Below are 24,997 nucleotides of genomic sequence, written 5' to 3' on the forward strand. Positions count from 1 at the left end.
GCCAGGGTTAGAGGAAGAGCCAGGCTAGAGGAGTCAGGCTAGAGAGAGGAGCCAGGCTAGAGGAGCCAGGCTAGAGGGAGGAGCCAGGCTAGAAGGAGGAGCCAGGCTAGAGTAGTCAGGCTAGAGGGAGGAGCCAGTCAACATGTGCTTTTTTCACTTTTTTCCTGACTTCTCTGATGAAATGCAGAGTGATCTACAGTGCCTTGCATAAGTACTCAGACCCACACCTCACATGTTATTGTGTTACAAAGTGGGATTAAAATGGGTTTAATTGTCTTTTTTTGTCAACAATCTACACAAAATACTGGAAGACAAATTATATATTTTTTAAAGATAAATACAAAATTCCTAACTAAAATATCGTAGTTATATTTTAACAAATCAGACATTGAATATCTCTTTAAACATGGTCAAGTTAATAATTATGCTGTGGATTATACAGTGAGTGTACAAAACATTAGGAACACCTGCTCTTTCCATGTCATAGACTGACCAGGTGAATAAAGGTGACAGGTTGTCACTTGTTAAATCCACTTCAGTCAGTGTAGATGAAGGGGAGGAGACGGGTTAAAGAAGGATTTTTAAGACTTGAGACAACTGTGACATGGATTGTGTGCCATTCAGAGGGTGAATTGGAAAAAACTAAAGATTGAACGGGGTATGGTAGTAGGTGTCAGGCGCACCGGTTTGAACTGCAGCGCTGCTGGGTTTTTCCACACTCAACAGTTTCCCGTGTGTACCAACAATGGTCCACCACCCAAAGGACATCCAGCCAACTTGACACAACCGTGGGAAGCATTGGGAGTTAACATGGGCCATTATCCCTACAGAACGCTTTCGACACCTTGTAGAGTCCATTCCCCCTGATGAAATCCATCCACTGTTTCCATGGCAACCTGTCACCAATGACATTTTGGAGGAAGCGAGGTAGGAGGAGCAAGAGGACGAGAGGAGAAAAGGATTCTGATATGCTCTCTCCTTCTCCTCTCTCATCCCACCATCCCCCTCTACAGAGGATCTATTGAGTCAGTCGCTCTTATGCTCAATAGACATATACCACTGAGGTATATATATATATATATATATATATATATATATATATATATATATATATATATGACAATACATAGGGATTTATTTCAACATCCTTCTTTAGAAGGAGAGGACATTTTGCTCATATCAAATTACATACCCGTCTTCTAAAATCCTGTGGCTGCCTTTTATAATCAATAGGCTATGTTGATCTAATTTGCCAATAAAATTATGCAATTGTCAATTAAACTTAACATATGATGGATGATGTCTGTCTCATCATGTCTTGACTGGATGCAGATGTGCCCTCATAAATCTGAGCTGCCTGTAAATGACGATAAAATTAAATTCCACTGGGGGAGCTCATTCCAAAGAAAAAAGTTCCTCTGATCCCACCCTCCCCCCCCCCAAAAAAAAAAAATCTGTATTGTATTACCTCAAATAGAGGCTTTTGGATTGCTGCAACAATCATATTCAAAGGTGAGAATTAACCTCTACTGAGCATCTACTACTGAGACCAGAGCAATGTGTAGGCCGATATTATTTTAGTGTCAGAGAGGCACATCCTTTTCCATCCATCCCCCAAATATAGATTGTCTTTTTAGCCTGGTGTGACGTACCATGAGCGCAGCTGGCAGATGCGTACACCACCTCGCCATATGCGACAACATCAAGAAGACTTTGACATTTTTGTCGGTAGATATTTTATGAATCAATGACACAGTAGCTTTGAGTGGTATTACGAGCTGGCGAGCCAATAGTTTTGAAAGAATTCGGGACGAGGGATCTACTCACCAGTTTTCTTTTTTACTACGTTATTAACATTTGTAATAGGAAAGTCTTTTTTTTTTGCGTAGCTACTTTCTTAGTAAACTTGCCTAGGTCGCGGGCTCTAGCTTTACGTTAGAAAACGATTGCACTGTTTCTACTACTTGGGCAGCATCCGTAGTTCTTTCAACGCGAAACCACACTTGTTTTGGTGGCGTGAGTTTGTCCGCATCTCGTTTCTTTCCCATGTGGGATAGCAGTTATAGTGGTCGAGACTAGTCGACTGCCAACGCCTTTTTCTGTCTCTGACTGGGCGAAACTAAACGCTTTCTATTTTCCACCTCAACAATTTATGAGAGGTAGCTGCCATTCAAGCCAGATATTGAAGAAGTAACTAGCTAACTAAGAGATTCAAAATGGGTTGCACGATCAGCCAGGAGGATAAAGCAGCGATGGAAAGGAGTAAAATGATTGATCGGAACCTACGAGAAGACCGAGACAAAGCGTCCAGGGAAGTGAAACTACTACTACTTGGTAAGTCATTTTACATAGAAAGCTTGCTATTTTCCCGGTAACTAAAAAGGAGTAACAATTGCATCAAAATCTAGAGGAAGAAAATGCTTTGTTTGCTCTTTCAGAATAGTGGTACAGTTGTAGTTAGACATCGTTTAAAATCTAATCACATTTTATTTGTCACATGCGCCGAATAAAACAGGTGTAGAACTTACCGTAAAATGCTTATTTGATGGCCTTAACCAACAATGCGGGTTTAAGAAAAAATAATGACCAAATAAAGTTTTAAAAAGTAACCCAATAAAATAACGAGGCCATTCAGGGGGGACCGGTACCGAGTCAAAGTACGGGGGTACAGGTTATTCGAAGTAATTGAGGTAATATGTACATGTAGGTAGGGTAAAGTGACAAACAAGTGTGTGTGTGGGTGGTGGTGGTGGGGTAGCTGTTTGATTAGCTGTTCAGCAGTCTTATGGTTGGGGGTGAAAGCTGTTAAGCCTTGTGGACCTAGACATGGCGCTCTGTTACCGCTTGCTGTGCAGTAGCAGAGAGAACAGTCTATGACTTGGGTGGCTGGAGTCTGACAATTCTTTGGAACTTCCTCTGACACTGCCTGGTATAGAGGTCCTGGATGGCAGGAAGCTTGGCCCCAGGGATGTACTTGGCCGTATGCACTACCCTCTGTAGGCAAGCAGTTGCCATACCAGGCGGTGATGCAACCGGGCAAGATGCTCTCGATGGTGCAGCTGTAGAACTTTTTTGAGGATCTAAGGATCCATGCCAAATCTTTTCAGTTTCCTGAGGGGGAATAGGCATTGTCGTGCCAGCTTCAAGACTGTCTTGGTGTGTTTGGACCATGATACGTTTGTTAGTAAATGTGGACACCAATGAACTTAAAGCTCTCGACCCGCTCCACTACAGCTCCGTCGATGTGAATGGGTGTTTGTTCGGCCCCCCTTTTCCTGTAGTCCACGATCAGCTCCTTTGTCTTGCTCACGTTGAGCGAGAGGTTGTTGTCCTGGCATCACACATAGGGTTAATTTGCCCTTCCATTGCTTGTTTTTAGTGTGATCGGATCTCAAATGATTACTTTCTGCAACATTATGTATGTATGTAGGTGACATCTGAATGTAGTTTAGGATCTTTCTCCACCTGTTGAAATAACTCTTACATATTAATCTCCACACACTCTCTCTCTTTCTCTCTCTCTCTCTCTCTCTCTCTCAATTCAAATTGCTTTATTAACCAAACAATGTACGTTTTGCCAGAGTGTCCTTTGGAATTACAATGCATTCGGAAAGTAATCATACCCCTGAGTGTGTGCGGTAAGATTAATGTCCATTGTATAGTTCTTTTTAACCTTCATTTTTGTTGTTTCTAATTGTCCCTGTTAACAATATTATTGTAATTATGTTAATATTGTAAATTAATCACTTACAGTGCATTCAGAAAGTATTCAGACCCCTTGACCTTTTAGACATTGTTACGTTACAGCCTTATTCTAAAATGGATTAAGTAGTTGTTTTTCCTCATCAATCTACACACAATACCCCATAATGACATCACAATACCCCATAATGACATCACAATACCCCATAATGACATCACAATACCCCATAATGACATCACAATACCCCATAATGACATCACACCCCATAATGACATCACAATACCCCCATCATGACAAAACAAAACAGGTTTTTTGAACTTTTTGCAAATGTATAAACAAAAAATATCACAACAGGTGTTTACAAATGACATTTACATAAGTATTCAGACCCTTTCCTCAGTACTTTGTTGAAGCACCTTTTGGCTTTTTGGGTACCACGCTACAAGCTTGGCACCTGTATTTGGGGAGTTTCTCTCATTCTTCTCTGCATATCCTCTCAAGCTCTGTCAGGTTGGATGGGGAGTGTCGCTGCAAAGCTATTTTCAGGTCTCTCCAGAGATTGGGATCAAATCCGTGCCACTCAAGGACATTCAGAGACTTGTCGTGAAGCCACTCCTGCGTTGTTTTGGCTGTGTGCTTAGGGTCGTTGTCCCGTTTCCCTTCACCACAGTCTGAGGTCCTGAGCTATCTGGAGCAGGTTTTCATCAAGGATCTCTCTGTACTTTGCTACGTTCATCTTTGCCTCGATCCTGACTAGTCTCCCAGTCCCTACTGCTGAAAATCATCCCCACAGCATGATGCTGCCACCACCATGCTTCACCGTAGGGATGGTGCAGGGTTTTATCCAGACGTGACACTTGGCATTCAGGCCAAAGAGTTCAATCTTGGTTTCATCAGACCAGAGAATCTTGTTTCTCATGGTCTGAGAGTCTTTAGGTGCCTTTTCGTAAACTCAGAGCGGGCTGTCATGTGCCTTTTTACTGAGGAGTGGCATCTGTATGGCCACTCTACCATAATGGCCTGATTGGTGGAGTGCTGCAGAGATGGTTGCCCGTCTGGAATGTTCTCCCATCTCCATAGAGGAACTCCAGAGCTCTGTCAGATTGACCATTGGGTACTTGGTCACCTCCCAGTCAAAGGTTTTACACTTTTTTTTTTTGGTTACTACATATGTTATTTCATAGTTTTGATGTCATCACTATTATTCTACAATGTAAAAAAGAGTTAGTGTTAGTTTGTCCAAACTTTTGACTGGTAATATATATCTTACACCCACCCACCCACCCACCCACCAACCAACCACTTGGGCTCCTGAGAGCTAGTGTCAACTGTGAGCTGTTGCTAGAATGCCAAGTCAAACCTCTTATGGTTTTCATTGTGATTCAGTGGTGAGGATAAATAAATTCTCACCATGAATGCTGTTTTTCAGTGTCTGTGAGATTTGAATGTGTCAGGACAGTAAGGGACAGAGCAAGCAGTTGCTTTATGTTCTGCTCTGCATCAGGTAAACCGATAACAGTTTTACTATCGTCTTTAAAACATCTGAAACGTGTTACCTTACGTCCTCCCCCATAAAGCATGTGGTTGCCAATGGAGCCATGTAGTACAACTATAGCTAGGATATGGACAGACTATGTCCCATGTGAGAGAGCGCATCATTAGCTTTGTCTCTCTGTGTGTGTGTGTGTGTGAGAGAGAGAAACAGAACTATGCAGATTGGTGTTAAATAGGTTTATACATCTAATGGAAAAAATACATTTTTATTTAATATTTTCTAACCAACCGCACTGAAAAGTGGTTTTTCCATTTCCAGGCTTGGCCCTCACTTCTCTCTCACAGGCCTGGGTTGGAACGAAAGGAATTTCTAGGGGGAAACGAGAGCTGGGGGGGCGGGATTAAAGAGCTGATGTCTATGGTGATAGGTGGGATGGGCTGAGGGGGCGGGATTAAAGAGCTGAGGTCTATGGTGACAGGTGGGATGGGCTGAGGGGGCGGGATTAAAGAGCTGATGTTTGGTAATGTATTACTGTTATGTGACTGCTTTATATAAAAGTGCCGTGTATGTACAATCTATATGTAAAAAAAAAAAGAGAGAGATTTGGCCTCCGAAGAGGTGGTGGAGGGGATACTAATATCTGATACCTTATTGACATAAGTATTCAGACCCTTTGCTATGAGACTGGAAATTGAGCTCTGGTGCATCCTGTTTCCATTGATCATCCTTGAGATGTTTCTACAACTTGATTGGAGTCCACCTGTGGTAAATTCAATTGATTGGACATGATTTGGAAAGGCACACACCTGTCTATATAAGGTACCACAGTTGACAGTGCATGTCAGAGCAAAAACCAGGCCATGAGGTCGAAGGAATTGTCCGTAGAGCTCCGAGACAGGATTGTGTCGAGGCACAGATCTGGGGAAGGGTAACAAAACAATGTCTGCAGCATTGAAGGTCCCCAAGAACACAGTGGCCTCCGTCATTCTTAAATGGAAGAAGTTTGGAACCACCAAGACCCTTCCTAGAGATGGCCGCCCAGCCAAACTGAGCAATTTGGGCAGAAGGGCCTTGGTCAAGGAGGTGACCAATATCCCACTGGTCACTCTGACAGAGCTCTAGAGTTCCTCTGTGGAGATGGGAGAAACTTCTAGAAGGACAACCATCTCTGCAGCACTCCACCAATCTTGACTTTACGGTAGAGTGGCCAGACGGAAGCCACTCCTCAGTAAAAAGGCACATGACAGCCCACTTGGAGTTTGCCAAAAGGCACCTAAAGACTCTCAGACCATGAGAAACAAGATTCTCTGGTCTGATGAAAACAAGATTGAACTATTTGACCTGAGTGTCATGTCTGGAGGAAACCTGGCACCATCCCTACAGCGAAGCATGGTGGTGGCAGCATCATGTCTGGAGGAAACCTGGCACCATCCCTACAGCGAAGCATGGTGGTGGCAGCATCATGTCTGGAGGAAACCTGGCACCATCCCTACAGCGAAGCATGGTGGTGGCAGCATCATGTCTGGAGGAAACCTGGCACCATCCCTACAGCGAAGCATGGTGGTGGCAGCATCATGTCTGGAGGAAACCTGGCACCATCCCTACAGCGAAGCATGGTGGTGGCAGCATCATGTCTGGAGGAAACCTGGCACCATCCCTACAGCGAAGCATGGTGGTGGCAGCATCATGCTGTGGAGATGTTTTTCAGCGGCAGGGACTGGGAGACTAGTCAGGATCGAGGGAAAGAGCAAAGTACAGAGAGATCCTTGATGAAAACCTGCTCCAGAGCGCTCAGGACCTCGGACTGTGTCGAAGGTTCACCTTCCAACAGAACAACGACCCTAAGCACACGGCCAAGACAACGCAGGACTGTCTTCGGGACAAGTCTCTGAATGTCCTTTAGTGGCCCAGCCAGAGCCCAGACTTTAACCCAATCAAATAATGTTATTGCACATTCAAAACCCTTGCTAACTGAGGCTTATTCTTAGTCTGTTTAACTTGGGGACATGTGAAAGTCTCCTGTAGGTCTGAAATGCACATTTTAATGTGATCACATAGGCCTAGTCCTCTAACAATGGGAGCAATTTGCAGTCCAAATAGAATCCTATCAAACTCTCACACACACCATGTCAAACTTGGCAGATTTAGCTATTTCTCTGAAAACCAATTTTTGTTGGAGGCGAATCGTTATAGTATTTAGAAGGGTTACTGAATGAGAAAGTTAGTGAGGATACCACAAAACCAAGCTCCGTCTTTTCCTCTCTAATGATCCATCCCTGACTAAAGCTTGTTCTTGCTTTACAACCTCTGTCTGCTTGTAGTCGCGTCAGCGTTGTCCCCGACTCCCATCTATGACGTCATCAGTCAGAACACGTAGAAATGGAGTCCAGAACACCGTAGATGATATACATTTCTTTACACTGTTTGGAAGTCAGCGTTGTCCCCGACTCCCATCTATGACGTCATCAGTCAGAACACGTAGAAATGGAGTCCAGAACACCGTAGATTATATACATTTCTTTACACTGTTTGGAAGTCAGCGTTGTCCCCGACTCCCATCTATGACGTCATCAGTCAGAACACGTAGAAATGGAGTCTAGAACACCGTAGATTATATACATTTCTTTACACTGTTTGAAAGTCAGCGTTGTCCCCGACTCCCATCTATGACGTCATCAGTCAGAACACGTAGAAATTGAGTCTAGAACACCGTAGATTATATACATTTCTTTACACTGTTTGGAAGTCAGCGGATCATTCAGATGTAGATTCCTTAGCTGACTAACAAGTGCTTATTATTATTATTATTATTATTATTATATTGATTCCTAGTCCAACCTCCTAAACAGTCTAGTAACCAGTCCAACCTCTAAATAGTGACTACTGTACCATTGCTCCAGCAGTGCCTCCTCACTGTCTAAGCTAGACTAATTAGTGTGGTGCTACAGCGCAAATGCTGATTCAACCATCCATGCATGTTTATTGAACTTAACGTCTCTGTGGTGATTTGTGCTCCATTTAGGAGACACGTGTGTACACACACACACACACACACACACACACATACAGAGCTATAGACCTACATGCATACACACACACACACACACACATACAGAGCTATAGACCTACATGCATACACACACACACACACACATACAGAGCTATAGACCTACATGCATACACACACACACACACATTCAGAGCTATAGACCTACATGCATACACACACACACATACAGAGCTATAGACCTACATGCATACACACATACAGAGCTATAGACCTACATGCATACACACACACACATACAGAGCTATAGACCTACATGCATACACACACACATACAGAGCTATAGACCTACATGCATACACACACACACACACACAGAGCTATAGACCTACATGCATACACACACACACACACACACACACACACACATACAGAGCTATAGACCTACATGCATACACACACACACACATACAGAGCTATAGACCTACATGCATACACACACACACACACACACACATACAGAGCTATAGACCCACATGCATACACACACACACACACACACACACACACACACACATACAGAGCTATAGACCTACATGCATACACACACACACACACACACACACACACACACACACACACACACAGAGCTATAGACCTACATGCATATACACACACACACACACACACACATACAGAGCTATAGACCTACATGCATACACAGACACATACAGAGCTATAGACATACATGCATACACACAGACACATACAGAGCTATAGACCTACATGCATACACACAGACACATACAGAGCTATAGACCTACATGCATACACACACACACACATACAGAGCTATATACCTACATGCATACACACACACACAGGAGTGCTCACAAGCACCACACACATGCTTTGTTAATAAGCAGTGTTCACACCCTGTAGGCCTATTGTAAATTACAGTTATATTGTAGCAGTCGTCTCACTCATAGTTTCACCTTTTATTAGTACAGGAATCACATGGGATACACCGTCCAATGAAACGCTTACTTGCAGATTCCTTCTGGACAATGAAACAACAATAAGAAACAGTACTGGGCCGTCTTCACCACCCTCTGCAGGGCCTTGTGGTCCCAGTGATGTACTGGGACGTCTTCTCTCACACTATATACAGGGGGTACCAGTACAGAGTCAATGTGGAGGCTGTATACAGGGGGTACCAGTACAGAGTCAATGTGGAGGCTGTATACAGGGGCAGGGGGTACCGGTACAGAGTCAATGTGGAGGCTATATACAGGGGGTACCGTTACAGAGTCAATGTGGAGGCTATATACAGGGGGTACCGGTACAGAGTCAATGTGGAGGCTATATACAGGGGGTACCGGTACAGAGTCAATGTGGAGGCTATATACAGGGGGTACCGGTACAGAGTCAATGTGGAGGCTAAATACAGGGGGTACCGGTACAGAGTCAATGTGGAGGCTATATACAGGGGGTACCGGTACAGAGTCAATGTGGAGGCTATATACAGGGGGTACCGGTACAGAGTCAATGTGGAGGCTATATACAGGGGGTACCGGTACAGAGTCAATGTGGAGGCTATATACAGGGGGTACCTGTACAGAGTCAATGTGGAGGCTATATACAGGGGGTACCGGTACAGAGTCAATGTGGAGGCTATATACAGGGGGTACCGGTACAGAGTCAATGTGGAGACTATATACAGGGGGTACCGGTACAGAGTCAATGTGGAGGCTATATACAGGGGGTACCGGTACAGAGTCAATGTGGAGGCTATATACAGGGGGTACCTGTACAGAGTCAATGTGGAGGCTATATACAGGGGGTACCGGTACAGAGTCAATGTGGAGGCTATATACAGGGGGTACCGGTACAGAGTCAATGTGGAGGCTATATACAGGGGGTACCGGTACAGAGTCAATGTGGAGACTATATACAGGGGGTACCGGTACTGAGTCAATGTGGAGGCTATTTACAGGGGGTACCAGTACAGAGTCAATGTGGAGGCTGTATACAGGGGGTACCAGTACAGAGTCAATGTGGAGGCTGTATACAGGGGCAGGGGGTACCGGTACAGAGTCAGTGTGGAGGCTATATACAGGGGGTACCGGTACAGAGTCAATGTGGAGGCTATATACAGGGGGTACCGGTACAGAGTCAGTGTGGAGGCTATATACAGGGGGTACCAGTACAGAGTCAATGTGGAGGCTATATACAGGGGGTACCGGTACAGAGTCAATGTGGAGGCTATATACAGGGAGTACCGGTACAGAGTCAATGTGGAGACTATATACAGGGGGTACCGGTACAGAGTCAATGTGGAGACTATATACAGGGGGTACCGGTACAGAGTCAATGTGGAGGCTATATACAGGGGGTACCGGTACAGAGTCAATGTGCGGGGGCTCAGGTTATTCAAAGTAATTGAGGTGATCTGTACATGTAGGTAGAGTTAAAGTGACTATGCATAGACAGAGATTAGCAGCAGCATAAAAGAGGGGTCTGGGTAGCCCTTGGATTAGCTGTTCAGCAGTCTTATTGCTTGGGGGTAGAAACTGTTAAGAAGCCTTTTGGACCTAGACTTGGTGCTCCGGTATCACTTGCCGTGTGGGAGTAGAGAGCAGAGGTTGACCGATTAATCGGAATGGCCGATTAATTAGGGCCGGTTTCAAGTTTTCATAACATTCGGAAATCGGTATTTTTGGACACCGATTTAAAAAAAATTTTTTTACACCTTTATTTAATCTCTAATTAGGTCAGTTAAGAACACATTCTTATTTTCAATGACGGCCTAGGAACGGTGGGTTAACTGCCTTGTTCAGGGGCAGAACAACAGATTTTCACCTTGTCAGTTCGGTGATTCGATCATGCAACCTTTCAGTTAACTAGTTCAATGCTCTAACCACCTGATTACATTGCACTCCACAAGGAGCCTGCCTGTTACGCGAATGCAGTAAGAAGCCAAGGTAAGTTGCTAGCTAGCATTAAACTTTTCTTATAAAAAAAACAATCAATCATAATCACTAGTTAACTACACATGGTTGCTGATATTACTAGTTTTCTAGCGTGTCCCGCGTTGCATATAATCGATGTGGTGCGTATTCTCGAAAAAGGACCGTCTTGCTCCAATGTGTACCTAACCATAAACATCAAGGCCTTTCTTAAAATCAATACACAAGTGTATATTTTTAAACCTGCATATTTAGTTAATATTGCCTGCTAACCTGGCTCGTTGCGAACTCTGTGAATATTATTTCTTCCTAACAAAGACAGCCAACTTCACCAAACGGGGGATGATTTAACAAAAGTGCATTTGCTGAAAAAGCACAATCGTTTCACGACTGTACCTAACCATAAACATCAATGCATTTAAAAAAAATCAATACACAGAAGTATATATTTTTAAACCTGCATATTTAGCTAAAAGAAATCCAGATTAGCAGGCAATATTAACCAGGTGAAATTGTGTCACTTCTCTTGCGTTCATTGCACGCAGAGTCAGGGTATATGCAACAGTTTGGGCTGCCTAATTTGCCAGAATTTTACGTAATTATGACATAACATTGAAGGTTGTGCAAAGTAACAGGAATATTTAGACTAATGGATGCCACCCGTTAGATAAAATACGGAACGGTTCCGTATTTCACTGAAAGAATAAACGTTTTGTTTTCGAGATGATAGTTTCCGGATTCGACCATATTAATGACCTAAGGCTCGTATTTCTGTGTGTTATTATGTTATAATTAAGTCTATGATTTGATAGAGTAGTCTGACTGAGTGATGGTAGGCACCAGCACAGCAGGCTCATAAGCATTCATTCAAACAGCACTTTCATGCGTTTTGCCAGCAGCTAGTCGCTGTGCTTCAAGCATTGCACTGTTTATGACTTCAAGCCTATCAACTCCCGAGATTAGGCTGGTGTAACCGAAGTGAAATGGCTAGCTAGTTAGCGGGGTGCGCGCTAATAGCGTTTCAAACGTCACTCGCTCTGAGACTTGGAGTGGTTGTTCCCCTTGCTCTGCAAGGGCCACGGCTTTTGTGGAGTGATGGGTAATGCTGCTTCGAGGGTGGCTGTTGTCGATGTGTTCCTGGTTCGAGCCCAGGTAGGGGCGAGGAGAGGGACGGAAGCTATACTGTTACACTGGCAATACTAAAGTGCCTATAAGAACATCCAATAGACATAGGTATATGAAATACAGATCGTATAGACAGAAATTGTCCTATATATATATATATAACTACAACTTACAACTTCTTACCTGGGAATATTGAAGACTCCTGTTAAAAGGAACCACCAGCTTTCATATGTTCTCATGTTCTGAGCAAGGAACTGAAACGTTAGCTTTCTTACATGGCACATATTGCACTTTTACTTTCTTCTCCAACACTTTGTTTTTGCATTATTTAAACCAAGTTGAACATGTTTCATTTTATTTGAGGCTAAATGGTTTTTATTGATGTATTATATTAAGTTAAAATAAGTGTTCATTCAGTATTTTGTTTTAAATATATATATTTTTAAATCGGCCAATTAATCGGTATCGACTTTTTGTGGTCCTCCAATAATCGGTATCGGCCTTGAAAAATCATAATCGGTCGATCTCTAGTAGAGAGAACAGTCCATGATTCGGGTGGCTGGAGTCTTTGACCATTTTTAGGGCCTTCCTCTGACACCGCCTGGTGTAGAGGTCCTGGATTGCAGGAAGCTTGGCCCCAGTCCTGAGCCGTATGCACTAACCGCCGAGCAGTTGCCATACCAGGCAGTGATGCAGCCAGTCAGGATGCTCTCGATGGTGCAGCTGTAGAAGGAAATAGGCTTTGTCGTGCCCTCTTCACGACTGTCTTTGTGTTTTTACAGTTTTAAATATTTAACCTTCATCTAACTAGGCAACTTCTCTAGGGTAGGGGGCAGCATTTGGAATTTTGGATGAAAAGATTGCCCAAATTTAACTGTCTGCTACTCAGGCCCATAAGCTAGGATATGCATATAATTAGTAGATTTGGATATAAAACACTCTAAAGTTTCCAAAACTGTTAAAATAATGTCTGTGAGTATAACAGAACTGATATGGCAGGCGAAAACCCAAGGACAATCCAACCAGGAAGTATTATTATTTTGGGATTTCTGTTTTGAATTTGGTGCCCTGCAATTTCACTTGCTGTTGTCGAGTACCAGAGAGGTTAAGAACAAATTCTTACTTACAATGACTGCCTAGGAACAGTGGGTTAACTGCCTTGTTCAGGGCCAGAATGACAGATTTTTACCTTGTCAGCTTAGGGATTCGAACCAGCAACCTTTCGGTTACTCACTCAGATCACATTGTTATTGTTGTAACTTTTAATGTGTTAGAGTTCATGTTTACAGTTAATTCATTGAGCTGTATCTAAAGATATTTTCTTTAGTTATTTACATATGTAATTGTATTATAAATTGTGTGAGGGAGAGAACTACATACATACTTCTGCTCTATTGGTTAGTATTGCATTACGCTAGTGACTGAAGTACCAGAATGCCTTGCGACAGGTAGTAGACAAAAGGATGAATGCGCCAGTTATGTTCAAGTGATATTCCTGACTTTCGCTAGGAACTTTCTTTTATTGTTTTGTAGAATCTAAAGTTGTTCAATGAAACGTGAACAAGTATTATTACTAAAATAAGCTTTCATTTCACAACCCGGCGTCCCGAGTCATTACTTTTGAAGATAGTTATTCTATATTTTTGGTGCCGAAACCTGGGAAAAGTATGAGCTGCTACGAAGATCACAGGGATGAAGCGACTGAAATGGTTGAGGAGGAACGTCGGGCATGAAGCAGAAAGAATGAGACCAAAGCGGGGTGACATTCGAGGTTCCACAACGCGGATTTTGGATCAGATTGACGTTGAAATCACCCAGTCAAATCCGAATACCGATCGCTTGAGTACATTGTTGGAATTGCTATCAGCTGAGGAGGACAGTTCGTTTGAACTCGATCGTGGAATTGAACAGTTAACGCCATTGGACGGATTGGAGGAAGAGATTGCATGCACGGAGGATTACAAAGAGCGCATTATCATGCTGAAGAGTCGTGCACAAAGAGTGATAACGAAGAAACAGGACGTCATCCCACTACCAGCCCGGGTGAGTGACGCTAACTCAAACAGATCACACAGACAATCAGTAAGGCTACCAAAGTTGATTAGAAAATTCTATGCAGATGTCAGTATGTGGCAGGAGTTTTGGAGCCAGTATGAGACTGCTATTCACAACAATGATTCACTGTGTAATAGAGAAGTTTACCTATCTGAAAACATATCTCATTGGACCAGCTGCAAAGGCAGCAGCATGACTGATGTTAACAGACAGTAACTATGATGCAATAGCTCTGCTCAAGAGCAGATTTGGAAGGTAAGATCTTGTGATTAGTTCTCATGTCAAAGCTGCTGAATCTCACTCCTGTGAAGAAATCCTCTGACCTAAATGCATTGAGGCGGCTATATGATGAATGTGAAATTCAGATTAGGAGCTTGGAATCACTGGGTGTAGTGTCAGAAACCTCTGGAAGCCTACTATGCCCAATCTTACTGCAGATGATTCCAGAGGACATAGCTCTTGACTATAGTTGTCAGAGGGGAGTAGATGATGAATGGAAAGTGTCTGAGATTATCAGTTTCCTACAGAAAGAGGTTCAGAGCAGGGAGAGAGCGCTCCAAATGACAAGATCATGCAACCAACAGAAAGAGGACAAACCATTGAACAAGTCATCCTCCTCCAATGAAATGAAAACAAAAAGACCCAGACAGCTGCGGCACTGCACACAGCCAGCCAGCCACAAGGAACAAAACTGTCTATTCTGTGACCGTGCAGACCACAAATCAGAGAACTGCCCTGACCACAATATTGCTACACGCAAAGAGAAACTAAAGAAAACAGGAAGATGCTTTTTATGTTTAGGACAGAAACACCCAGCAAAATTCTGTAAAGTCAAAGATGTGTCATGTGCAACATGTGGAAGCAGACATCACATTGCTGTGTGTACTGGTAAGAGGATTGAGGTTCAACCCCCTACTGTTTCTGCAGATGATTATGTTTCCTCAGTTATTCCCCATTCAGTGAAGATGAAACCAGATGGACAGAACACTGTGTTTCTACAAACGGAAAAGGCATGAGTAGAAGGCCCATCGAGCAGGAAGATAGCTAGAAGATCTGTCCTGATAGGAGCAGACTACTACTGGCAGATAGTATCAGGCAGAGTGGAGCGACTGACGGGTACGCTGGTTGCTTTAGAGAGCACTTTTGGATGGTCTGTGCAGGGACCAGTGTCCATATCATGTGTCGCCAAGGCAACATGAATGTTCAGGAGCTTGAGTCTCTGGGTATTATAAGTGAGAACACAGAACCCAGAGGAAAACGAGGCTCTACAGAGGTTAGAGAAAACAACCGCCTTCAAAGACGGACGATAGCATGTGGAGTTGCCATGGAAATGAGAAATGCCAGAACTCCAAGACAACTGTAGAATCGCCAAGAAATGGTTTGAAATTCTGAAGAAAAGACTGAAGAAGGATGTGACATTGTACAGCAGATACAATGAAGTAGTAGAGGACTACTTATAACAGGATATGGCAGAGGACGTGCCCAAGGACAACGCATCAAGTGCAGACAACGTAAAATACTACTTACCTCACCATGCAGTGCTCCGAGAAGATAAGGTGACGACAAAACTGAGATTGGTGTTTGATGCCTCGTCCCATGAAGATGGCTGTCCATCCCTCAATGACCGTCTACTCACAGGACCGAACCTGAATCCGGATCTGCTCAGCGTTCTGATAAGGTTCAGACTACATGAGATCCCATGAAGATGGCTGTCCATCCCTCAATGACGGTCTACTCACAGGACCGAACCTGAATCCGGATCTGCTCAGCTTTTTGGTAGGGTTCAGACTACATGAGATCGCATGAAGATGGCTGTCCATCCCTCAATGACGGTCTACTCACAGGACCGAACCTGAATCCGGATCTGCTCAGCGTTCTGGTAAGGTTCAGACTACATGAGATCCCATGAAGATGGCTGTCCATCCCTCAATGACGGTCTACTCACAGGACCGAACCTGAATCCGGATCTGCTCAGCGTTCTGATAAGGTTCAGACTACATGAGATCGCATTCATGGCAGACAGCAAAAAGGCTTTCCTGCAGATATCTCTAGCAGAGAGAGACGCCGTGAGATTCCTATGGCTCACAGGCCCACCAAGGGGAGAAAATGAAGAGGAGCTGCGTGTGCTGAGGATGAACAGAGTGGTATTTGGAGCTTCCCCAAGTCCATTCTTGCTGGCAGCTACAATTAGGAAGCACCGGAAACACTATGAAACAGAACAACCAGAAGTTGTAGAGATATTGAGAGATGTAGATGACTTCATTGCAAGTTCACGCAATGTTGAAGAGGTTTCCTTTGTGACAACTGCAAAGCAAATGCTGTCGATTGCAGGCATGGACCTCTGCAAGTGGATTACCAACTCTCTTGATCTGAAAAACAAAATGGGAGGAGAGTACCGACAACTGACCACCCGTTGATGTTAGAAACACAAGGAGTAGTGCTGAAGGTTTTAGGTTTAGTTTGGAGGCCGGAAACGGATGACTTTGTGTTTGACCTCAGGCCGCTACTGAGCATTCTAAAGCAAAAGGAAAACACAAAGAGAAGTGTTCTGCAGTCGTCGACCCTCTTGGTTTTACCGTCCCCCTTCACCATCAGGATCAAGTGCATGTTCCAGGAAATGTGGGAGAAGGGACTGAATAATTACCACCTAATCTGACACGAGAATGGCAACAGTGGTGTTCAGAACTACCCCAGTTACACCTGCTCGCCATACCAAGGTGGTACAGAATAGACATGCGACCACAGAGCCACACGTGTTCTGTGACGCAAGTGAAAGGCGGTGCAGTAGCTCACTTGCAAGGTGAATCACAAGACCGGGAAACAATGACGAGTCTAGTCGCATCCAAGTCCAGGGTCGCCCCACTCAATAAAATTACGCTGCCACGCCTGGAGCTCATGGGAGCTGTGATTTGGAGCGAGACTAACAAAACAACCTGATCACCACACTGAAAATGGAACAAAAACAGATCGAAATGTGGACAGACTCGATGATCGTGCTGCATTGGATTTTCAGCTCAGAAATGGAAACAGTTTGTGGTGAACAAGGTGACAGAGATCCAGTCCTTGACCAATCCAGAGTCATGGTCACATATTAAAGGGAAAACGGATCCAGCCGACCTCCCTACAAGAGGACAAACTGTTCGAAACTTAACACAGAGCCATCTACGGTGGAATGGACCCAGCGTTCTGACATCACCCAATCAGTCCGAGGAGACTGATGATAACAAGGTTGCAGAAGAGGTGAATACAGAATTCAAGTCCAGTCGCCAGGTTACTGTACAGCTCACAGCAAACAGCACAGACATTACTGAACCTGTGTTGGAGCTTGAAAGGTACAGCAAACTGAAAAGAGTGTTCAGAGTTGACCGCCTGGATGATGAGATCTATAGGCAATGCTCGTACAAACATAAAGATGCAAGGTGAACCGACTGCTGACGAACTGAAGCACAAAAGTACTGGTTCAAGGTAACATGAGTTTCAGTCAGGAGATCAAACTACTGAAGGCAGGAAAAGGCCTAAACAATGACTGTAAAATTAGAGAACTGAAACCGTTCCTGGACGAACACAAACTACTCCGTGTAGGAGGAAGACTGCAACAGTCCAACTTCACATTCAGAGAGCAGCACCCATGGGTTCTGCTCAACAAGCACAGATACTCAAATGATACAGTACCATCATGAGAAGGTGATGCATTCCGTAGCAAGAGACACTCTAGTACAAATCAGAGAGCGATACTGGATCAGGCAGCTGATCAAGAGCACAGTGACAAGATGTTTAGTGTGCAAGAGATTCAAGGCAAGGGCCAGACAGCAGGTCACTCCGCCTTTACCAAAAGACAGAATAACTGAATCTCCACCATTCGAAGTCACAGGTGTGGATTTTGCTGGACCGCTCTACAGGAAAGAAAATGTTTCTGTGAAGAAGTCATACGTTGCACTGTTCACTTGTGCTGTAACCAGAACAGTGCATTTGTAACTGGTCTCAGATCAGTCAACAGAGACATTCCTGTCAGCTCTGAAAAGATTCATCTCAAGGAGAGGATTATGCAAGGTAATCTACTCAGACAATGCAAAAATGTTCAAGAGAGCTGATCAGGACTTGAAAGAGCTGTAGAAGGCAATTGAAGAGCCCTAACTCTTGGCGTTCTTCTCAGAAAGGGGCATCACCTGGAGGGTCCATCTCCGAGCGAGCAGCCTGGTGGGGTGGATTCTGGGAAAGACTCGTCAGGTCAGTGAAAGCATGCCTGAGAAAGGTTCCCTGGGAGAGCTTCACTCAGTCCTGACAGAGGTTGAAGCTATCCTAAATTCTAGGCCTCTTCATGCACAATGAAGTGGTGTTCAGTAAAGTCAGCACACTGCTGTGACACACCACAGCCCACCCCACTGAAAGCGGGTGACGTTGTACTCATCTGCGAAGATAACACACTCAGACAAACCTGGAAACTAGGAAAGATTGAGGAACTGTTTCCAGGCCGAGATGGCCTAGTTAGGTCATGTTCAGTTTGTACTGCTTCAGGGACTTTGTTTAGAAGACCTATTAATCTCAGCGATTTAGATGAACACCGTTGTTCATCGGGGGGAGGATGTTGGAACTTTTTAATGGGTTACAGAGTTAATGTCATTGAGCTGTAGCTAAAGATATTTTCTTTACAGTTATTTACATATGTAATTGTAGTAGAATTCGTGTGATGGTGAATTTACGGTATTGACTGCAAGTACCAGAATGCCTTGCGACATAATTTACAAACAAAGCATTTGTGTTTAGTGAGTCCACTAGGTCAGAGGCAGTAGGGATGACCAGGGATGTTCTCTTGATAAGTGTGTGAATTGGACCTTTTTCCTGTCAAAATGTAACAAGTACTTTTGGGTGTCAGGAAAAATGTATGGTGTAAAAAGTACATTTATTGTCTTTAGGAAAGTAGTGAAGTAAAAGTTGCCAAAAATATAAATAGTAAAGTACAGATACCCCCAAAAAACTACTTAAGTAGTTCTTTAAAGTATTTTTACTAAAGTACTTTACACCACTGCTCAGATCACATCATGTTCCTTCATTACTACTCTCACTACGATCACATCGGGGGCCCCTCAGGGGTACGTGCTTAGTCCCCCTCCTGTACTCCCTGTTCATCCATGACTGCATGGCCAAGCACAGGCTCCAACACCGTTAAGTTTTCTGACGACACGACGATGGTAGGCCTGATCACCGACAACAATGAGACAGCCTATAGGGAGGAGGTCAGAGACCTGACAGTGTGGTGCCAGGACAACAACCTCTCCCTCGTTGTGAGCAGGATAAAGGAGCTGATTGTGGACTATAGGAAAAGGAGGGCCGAATTCACATCGACGGGGCTGTAATGGAGCGGGTCGAGAGCTTCAAGTTCCTTGGTGTCCACATCACCAGCAAACTATCATGGTCCAAACACCAAGACAGTCATGAAGAGGACTCGACAATGCATATTCCCCCTCAGGAGACTGAATTTTTTTGGGCATGGGTCCCCAGATCCTCTAAGTTTTACAGCTGCACCATCAAGAGTCCTAACTGTGACTGTGACAGCTAGCTAGCTATGTTAACCGGGTGCTTTCTTAGCTAGACTACCAATGTTTTACAAACAAAAACACTAGCTAGCTCAATTAGCTACCTAAATATCACATAGGCTAGACCCTAAACTTATTGACTTAGCTAGCTACCTCTGCTCTAACAGGTAGCTAAGATAGCTAGTGAGCTAACATTAACATTAGCTGACGTTAACGGAGAAACTTTGACAACAACCATGAACAGTCCAGAAATGAAGCTAGATACAATGTCAAACTAGTTAGCGACTGCAACGAAATACACTACTACAAATACAATAGCTACAATGACCTATTTTTAACTTTTTGGTACCTTCTCCGGCTGGCCTCCACTGTTAACCAACTGACTGACCCTCACAACGACTGTTGGAAAGTCGAGCACAGAGGCAGGCTCGAGCTGCGGAGGCCACTGCTGCTGGATCGTGTGTGTGTTTTTTGAATCTTGAATGAAACTTTTGTCTATTTTCCGGTTCAGTAACAATTTGGCATGCAACCTTGGGTTATGACAAAGAAACACGATGGCAAAATGACACAGTTGGCGATACATCTTCATAACTTACCCGGTTTAGATACACTATTTTCCATTCCTATGTCTTCTCAGAATGCGCAGGCATAGCTACTGTCAAAAGTTGCATGCGGGACATGTCCATAGTGTGTCATCTCATAGTGTTGATGTCTTCACTATTAGAAAATAGTACAAATAAAGAAAAACCCTGTAATTAGAGTAGGTGTGTCCAAACTTTTGACTGGTACTGTATATGAGCCCAAGCCCCCCCCCCCCCCAAGAAACATGAATTAAAATAGTGACGGTGCCGTTATACAATCAATAGCCTACCGCGTATTACGCATGGCAGAAAAAACATGAAACAAAACTGACTTTTATAAGATGTCTTTTGGTACATAATTGGTCTAGTCTATAACAAATTGTAAACTTAAATTGTAGTGATTTGCCTTTTGAGTGTAGACTGTATTATTATGCATACTGGATGGAATGGTCACCTTCTGGTCCAAACTTTCTATTTATGAGTCCTGGGAGAGAAGGGTTCTTCCTTGTAAAAGTTGCGTCGTACTGCAGCACAGCTTGCGATCTGCCGCAAAATTCTATGGCACGTTATTTAAGTGTCAGCCATTGTTTCCATTAATGGTAGTTAGTGCTAGTCTGCCCACTAGAGGGCATCTTTGAGAAGCGAAGTTAATGAAATGACATGGAACTGTAGGGCCTAAGAGTCAAAGGGAGTCTTGAACAGATGGGATTGATTTTTGGAAATGTAGATGAATTAATTTGATGACTATTATGGTGTTTCTATTCCAAGAAAAACTAACATGTGTTTCTTACTGTAGCTGTTTTAGCACAACCTCCTTATTGGCATAAAGACCTTCTTCTTCAAAATGAACTACATCCATCAATCATTAATTTGTGCATGTCATCACACAGCATACAAGTCATCCATGTCATTAAATACAGTCAAGCATTTTAGTTATAAAACTAAATATTTAACAAAGGGAGCCTTGAATAATTGAAAAAAAAAATTTGGGCCTGATGCAGGACTCAAGTGCCAGAGAAGAGAGACTGTCCGACTGAAAACGCCTCCATTAATTTACGAAAAAGATAGTAAATTAGTGCCACAGTTTAGACTACCAATAGATCAGCGTTCTAACTTGTGATAGTGTGGTGCAATGACAGAATGCCACCATCTACCACAAACGGTCGTGGCATAAACTCTAAACTTTTAAGGGAAGAACCACTGTAGGCAATGCTGTTGGTTCGTTGACTGTGCAGGGCAATTTACAGAGTTAGCCTACAATTTCATAGTGAATTTGCATACTTTCACACATGACCTTTTAGGTAGAAAATATCTCACCACTGTGCGTTTCCATCTCCTCCACTCACTCCTTCATTCCTTTCTCAAGCACACAGAGGAGCTGTCAACCATGATAAATAATGAAATATGTTTAGTTGTGAAAACATTCCCGAAAAAGATTTCTCTTGGTTTCCCAAATTAAGCCCTGGGTAGCTGCAGGAACAGGTGTTGGAGAGCCAATGGCATACAGAGATTGGGTGGAATATTACCAGTCACGCAGCGAGAGGCTGCGTGCTCCTCAAACAGTGGTTGATGCATGGAGGGAAATATCTGGAGTAGCCTATCTAGCATGACTGAAAAGCGAACAGGCGCTTCCCCAAATTGAAACCGACTTGCCTCATATGCATAGACTAGTGATGTAGCGGTTTGTTACTCTTCTTATTGGCTGAGGAACAGGGGCAGCTATTTTAACGTCTTCAAACTGTGGATCTGAATTCGGTAAGAGGGACACGTGGCGTCGCATCCTCCACTTGCATGTTCTGTTAATATAAAGATTTCTGTCATTCTGAGCACCGTGGGTGGACTCCCCTGAGCACTGTGGGTGGACTCCCCTGAGCACTGTGGGTGGACCCCCCTGAGCACCGTGGGTGGACTCCCCTGAGCACTGTGGGTGGACTCCCCTGAGCACTGTGGGTGGACCCCCCTGAGCACTGTGGGTGTACTCCCCTGAGCACTGTGGGTGTACTCCCCTGAGCACTGTGGGTGTACTCCCCTGAGCACCGTGGGTGTACTCCCCTGAGCACCGTGGGTGGACTCCCCTGAGCACCGTGGGTGGACTCCCCTGAGCACCGGGGGTGGACTCCCCTGAGCACCGTGGGTGGACCCCCCCCCCCCTGAGCACCGTGGGTGGACCTCCCCTGAGCACCGTGGGTGGACCCCCCCCCCTGAGCACCGTGGGTGGACCCCCGAATCAGGTTAATCAGGTTACAATGCATATTGCTCTGGTAAATGTCTCGTATGTCCGGTAAATTAAAATGCTGCCGGTCAAATGTCCACCTCCACATTTTCATAACGGAAATCCTGAAATATACCTATTACTCTTGTAATTTCTTTGTCAGAATAAGCTGCCACGGGCTGCTTGAGTGCGGAGGGGAGACGACCCCACAACTCGCCACCGAACAGAACTAGTTCCCGTCTGTGCCTCACAAAAGAAAAGTTTGAATTACGCCAATTAAGATTCAAATGAGAATTTTGATAATAACGTGCGACAGGACAGGCTCTAGTCATTTAACTGAATAGCCTGAAATGTTTTTTTCAGCTCAGATTTAATCTATAGGCAGTGTTTTTAGTTTTTTTTTATGTTTAAAGAAAAATATGTATTCATTCAGGTTCACAGTGTGGACCGAACCGAGGTCCCCCATACCGAACCGAGGTCCCCCATACCGAACCGAGGTCCCCCATACCGAACCGAGGTCCCCCATACCGAACCGAGGTCCCCCATACCGAACCGAGGTCCCCCATACCAAACCGAGGTCCCCCATACCGAACGGTTCGGTACTGTTAAACCCCTACTGACCTCCATTCATTTAGTCACCCTAACACCCTACAGGCTACATACAGTATATGAGTTTTTAATTGGACACCCTACAGGCTACATACAGTATATGAGTTTTTAATTGGACACCCTACAGTATATGAGTTTTTAATTGGACACCCTACAGGCTACATACAGTATAGTGAATTCATGTGCTACTTCTCATTACAGTTAACTGTGTTACATTCATTATTTCATGGTATACAGAAACTATCCCGTTCTCCCCATTGGTATCTGACTGTCTCCTTTTTAAGGGAAGCACCGTTGGTATCTGACACTGTCCAGGTATTCCCTTAGTGCCTGGCAGCTCTCTACTGCAGTGTCCCATCCCAGACTGCATCGTACTATAGTACTGTCAATGAGGATTCTTCACCATGATACTAGTGCCCATGTCCCCTTTTCTATAGCCCACACACACTGAGCTATAAATATGGGCCAATGAGAGACTGATTTTCAGAGGCAGAATCTACCTCGTCTTCCTCACACATAGAACAAACCTCGGGCCAGCTGGCACCTACTAGTTCCTCTGCTGAATGCAAAAGGATACGAGGGAGGGTTATGGAGATGTAATGGTCCATGACGGTTTTTCCTTATCAGTAGACCTACAGTCATACAAACAGCTACACTAAGAGTGACATCAGAACCCCTGAGAGACTGATGACGGCGGCCTAACTATGAATTTTAGAAGACCTGTAATTGGCCAGCCAAATAACCGTGGTCTCCGTAATAACCATTGGAATAGATGCACATTTTCGCCGCTCCTGACTGCATGTCCTGCCATAGAAGGAATAGAACGGGCGTCACCCATTCAAGTCAATGATAGCATAATGGGTGGACTGGCGGCCACATTCAAGTCAATGATGGTATAATGTGTGGACTGGCGGCCACATTCAAGTCAATGATGGCATAATGGGTGGACTGGCGGCCACATTCAAGTCAATGATGGGTGGACTGGCGGCCACATTCAAGTCAATGATGGCATAATGGGTGGACTGGCGGCCACATTCAAGTCAATGATGGTATAATGTGTGGACTGGCGGCCACATTCAAGTCAATGATGGGTGGACTGGCGGCCACATTCAAGTCAATGATGGGTGGACTGGCGGCCACATTCAAGTCAATGATGGCATAATGGGTGGACTGGCGGCCACATTCAAGTCAATGATGGTATAATGTGTGGACTGGCGGCCACATTCAAGTCAATGATGGGTGGACTGGCGGCCACATTCAAGTCAATGATGGGTGGACTGGCGGCCACATTCAAGTCAATGATGGGTGGACTGGCGGCCACATTCAAGTCAATGATGGGTGGACTGGCGGCCATTGCGATTGTACCCATAGGAGCAAAGCAGGAAGTAAAATATGTGTTGATTCAACTGACATTTACAAAAAATACATTCCATTGTATGAGCTACGTTTAGTTAACCTTTTCACACGTGACTTCCAAATATCTCTACCGGTCGCCCCCAGCGTGAGTTGTTTTATGCACGTGATGTCAGAATAATTTTGCACGCCCAATTTTTCAGTTTTTGGTTTGTTAAAAAAGTTTGAAATATCCAATAAATGTCGTTCCACTTCATGATTGTGTCCCACTTGTTGTTGATTCTTCACAAAAAAATACAGTTTTATATCTTTATGTTTGAAGCCTGAAATGTGGCAAAAGGTCGCAAAGTTCAA

The 24,997-nt window shown here is 44.1% G+C and overlaps 1 protein-coding gene across 1 annotated transcript in view; it reads left to right on the plus strand.

Moving 5' to 3' along the window:
* The first annotated feature begins 1,566 nt into the window (after nt 1-1,566).
* LOC110491159 (guanine nucleotide-binding protein G(i) subunit alpha) overlaps nt 1,567-24,997 on the plus strand; it is a 69,207-nt gene continuing 45,776 nt past the window's right edge. The window contains exon 1 of the mRNA XM_036947744.1: nt 1,567-2,334. Coding sequence (XP_036803639.1) covers nt 2,217-2,334 — 118 coding nt within the window. The 5' untranslated portion in view covers nt 1,567-2,216. The remainder of the gene's footprint in view (nt 2,335-24,997) is intronic.

The sequence above is a fragment of the Oncorhynchus mykiss genome, chromosome 16 (genome assembly GCF_013265735.2).
Source record: "Oncorhynchus mykiss isolate Arlee chromosome 16, USDA_OmykA_1.1, whole genome shotgun sequence".
NCBI classification, from domain to species: Eukaryota; Metazoa; Chordata; class Actinopteri; order Salmoniformes; family Salmonidae; genus Oncorhynchus; species Oncorhynchus mykiss.